The 3,523-nt window shown below is 56.7% G+C and overlaps 1 protein-coding gene across 1 annotated transcript in view; it reads right to left on the bottom strand.

Moving 5' to 3' along the window:
- Positions 1-3,523, bottom strand: part of MFGE8 (milk fat globule-EGF factor 8 protein) — a gene marked incomplete at its 5' end in the record, with an annotated part of 6,165 nt that overhangs the window by 2,443 nt on the left and 199 nt on the right. Inside the window, 5 exons of the mRNA XM_009695796.1 lie at positions 397-541; positions 1,429-1,584; positions 1,968-2,140; positions 2,571-2,684; positions 3,173-3,298. Coding sequence (XP_009694098.1) covers positions 397-541; positions 1,429-1,584; positions 1,968-2,140; positions 2,571-2,684; positions 3,173-3,298 — 714 coding nt within the window. The remainder of the gene's footprint in view (positions 1-396; positions 542-1,428; positions 1,585-1,967; positions 2,141-2,570; positions 2,685-3,172; positions 3,299-3,523) is intronic.

Below are 3,523 nucleotides of genomic sequence, written 5' to 3'. Positions count from 1 at the left end.
AGGAATGCGGGAGGCATAGGGAAAGGGCTCAGGCTAATCATCCCTCACCTTTCCCAGAGGACTTTGATCCCCCGGTGCTTTTCAAGCTCTCCAGCAGGAAAAGCAGCCGGTTCACAGCTTAGACAGGGAGGGAGCACAGTAAAAAACACCAGCTTGGGAAGGTGTTAGCAGCGTGAGAATGCAGCTCGAGCCCAGCTGAGCTGATGGGATTAACGGCTTGTGCTCCCCAAAAGCACCCATGGGTATTTCCAGGCATCACGTAGCCAGCATGAGGAAAAACAAGCACTGACAAATCCCCTGTCCCAGGGGATCAGAACTAGTACAAGGGGTGATGCCCTGCCCCGCGTCACCTCCTGCCCTGCGGTCCCTGGAGAGGGGAGAGTCACCGACATTTACCATTCATCTCACAGCCGATAAGTTCAAAGCGCAGCGTGCAGGCACGGTAGCACATCACGGGGTAGATGCGGATGAACTGGGCGGTGATGGGAGGGTTGAACATGTTGGTCTGCATGGTGCCGTAGTCCACATTCCCCTGGAAAATCTGCAAGGGCGAGCAGGGCTGAGTGCCCCAGCTCCCCTGCAGCCTCATGCACAAAATCTCTTGCCCAGAAGACAGACAGACCTCAGCAACGCCAACTGCAAAAGCAGGGGAATCTGGGCTCTGCTTTCGTGCCCTGGAGCAGTGCATGCATGACCTTGCAGCATTGCCAACACTCTCGACAGAGCTTTGCAATGCTCCCTGCTCTGTCCTTGCCCCATGGAGCCACACATGCAGCAACACCTACTCCCTCCCACTACAACAATGCTCCTCAAATTGTGACAAGCAGAGAGGTGGCTTGCTTCTTTCCTTTTAACACAATAGTCAGGTTGTGTTTTCACGCATTTTTTCCACCGCTGCAGAAACAAAAGAAACTTTTCTATTTTTTAAAGCAAGGCAGATACTCCCAGTCATTCCCTGGATGCTCAAAAAGCAACCAGGAGACATTTCACCAAAAAAAAATGAGAGTGGAGTGCACTGCAATCAGTAAGTATTCCTGCTTTGAGAGTGAGACACACTGTCGGCTCATGCTCAGTGCAGACACAGCACCAAGCCACATAAGCCGTTCGCTAGCACTTCCAGACCATGCCCAGTTCCCACCGTGTGTCAGCAATAAAGATATTATCCGAATGACCTAAATAAGTCAGCGCTGCTTCTTTGGTTATGCTTATTATGGTCAATTAAACAGAACCAGAGAGTACTGCCCGGCACTGGAACCACCTGTGCCATCTCACTGCTAGGGCAGTTTCCAACATAGCTTTGACCCAGGTCAAAAGCATTTTCCCAAAGAGAGGGACAGTTTGGGATGCAGCCCACAGCCAGCCCAGTGCCCGCAGCACTGCCGGGGGGGGGGAGCCAGCACGGCCCCTGCACGAAGCATCGCAGCCCACCTTGTCCGCGTCCTGCTTCTCGTCCTTGCAGAAGGTGAACTCCCGCCCGTCCAGGCTGTAGGCAACTTTGTAGGCACGGACATACTCCGCCTTGCCCACACGGCGAGCACCTTGCGTGATGACCCCACTCAGTCGCATCTTCCGCAGCAGGTTGGCCTGGGAGGGAGAGGAGATCCTGAGTGCGGATGCTCAGTGCCGCTGAGCCTGGCTGGGAGGATGGGCTCAGCATCAGGAGCAGGACAGGGGCTGCCCAGAGCGCTGTGACTTCCTCGGGGTGAAAGTCCTCCATCCCTCCAGCCTCACATCCAAGGGTAGGCAAAGAAGTGGGGACTGCCATCCCAGGTCCCCATCTCCCCCCCCAGGGACCTTGCCTTCTCCAGGCACATCACAGGATGTCCCCAGGTGGCAACATGCTGCAGCAATTTAGCTCCACATTTGCTACCAGGAGCAGAGAAATCCCACGAGAGCAGCCCAGTAAGACCAGTCATGGCTACCAAGGCTGCCCACTACACCGGTGCTCCCAGTCCTGCAACGGGTACCTGGATCCAGGGGCTCTTGTCATAGTTGCTAGAGGTCCAGGCATTGACGATGCCGTGGTTGTTGAGCTCTGGCCCCCACCGCTGGAGGCCAAGGAAGCCATAGTAGACAGAGGATGCAGAGAGCTGGGCATCGGAGATGGCTCCTCCTTCCATGCCCAGGGGAACAGCACAGCCTGGGGGCAGTGGGGACATCAGCACCAAAGACACATGGTGACCAGGGAGCAAAAACAGGGGGTCATTTGCCTCTTGTCTGGGGACAGGGCAGGAAATGGAGGCCACCGCTAGGATCTGCCTGTCCCTCAGGTGTTCCCCATGTCTCCAGCCTTCAGCCAAAACCACACGATGCATCAGCCCCTCTCACAGCACAGAGGTCTGAGCAGGGAAAGGGCTGCTCTGGGGATCCCCTAGAGAGGAGACGGCATCTCCCTGGGGATGTTCCCTCCATCAAGACCAGGCTTACTGGCACCAAGGGCAGCCAGGACACAGGCACCCATGGCTGCCCTCCAGATCCCCTAAACAAGCTGGTGAGATCTCTCCTGGGCACGCTGGTGATGGGGAACAGGGAGGAAAGAGATTTCTGTACAGTTCATGCCAGGGACTTACGGACTTGGCAGGTTTTCCCCAAGAATGGAGAAGGACACTTGCAGGTGTAGTCACCGTCCAGGTCCAGGCAGGTGCCTCCGTTTTTGCAAGGCTGGGAGTAGCACTCGTTCTTGTCTAGGAGACAGAGTTGGGGAGCTCAGGAGGTGACCCCAAAGCCAGACCCGGGGAGGAGACCCCTCATTCAGTGCAGCAATAAGAGGGGAGAGGCATCCCCTGAGCAAGGACCACAGCAGCATTCCCACTGATACAGTGGCATGGGTTAAAGCTGTAACCCAAGGAGCCACCTAAGCCTGGTCCCCAGTGACTGCAGCCATGTGGTGCATTGGAACATGCAGCCACAGCAAGGTTGGGAGCTTATATGGAGCAGGCTGAGCCTCAAGGCACCCCTTGTCCCATACTCAAAGCACCATGTCTCTCCAGAAATGCAGAGCAAGGCTAAGACACTGTCATGTCCCCGCGCCATCGTCCTTCCTTCCACCCTGCAAGGTCCAAACCAGCCTACAGCCCTCAACAAAGCCCACTGCCCCACACAGCCGCAGGGGGTCCGCAATCCCTTAGTGGCAGAGCAGCCCCCCCCAACCCTCCCACCCCACTGTACTCACTGTTCTGGCAGTGTACCCCATCATACCCCGCAGGGCACTTGCAGATGTAGTCGGTGAAGACGTCCCCCCGGTTCGGGACCAGCTGGCACTCACCATTGTTGTGGCAAGGATTGGGGTGGCAGGGGCCTGGGGAAGGGGAAAAACAGCCATAGTATGGGCTCAGGTGGAAAATAAGAGCATCCAGTGGGCTGTTGCTCCTCAAAGACACCACATTGCCCCTAAGCGATGGAGGTCACCACATCCCTGCTTGGATCTCTGCTCTATGTGCCCATCAGCAGGGCTGGATCCCAGGACCAGACCCCACGGTCAGTGGTGCAGGGCCACGACGAGGGCACGCTGCCACGCTGCAAG

This window comes from Cariama cristata, unplaced genomic scaffold (genome assembly GCF_000690535.1).
Source record: "Cariama cristata isolate BGI_N322 unplaced genomic scaffold, ASM69053v1 scaffold34212, whole genome shotgun sequence".
NCBI lineage: Eukaryota > Metazoa > Chordata > Aves > Cariamiformes > Cariamidae > Cariama > Cariama cristata.
The sequence above is the reverse complement of the archived record's forward strand: the minus strand, read 5'-3'. Positions and strand labels throughout refer to the sequence as shown.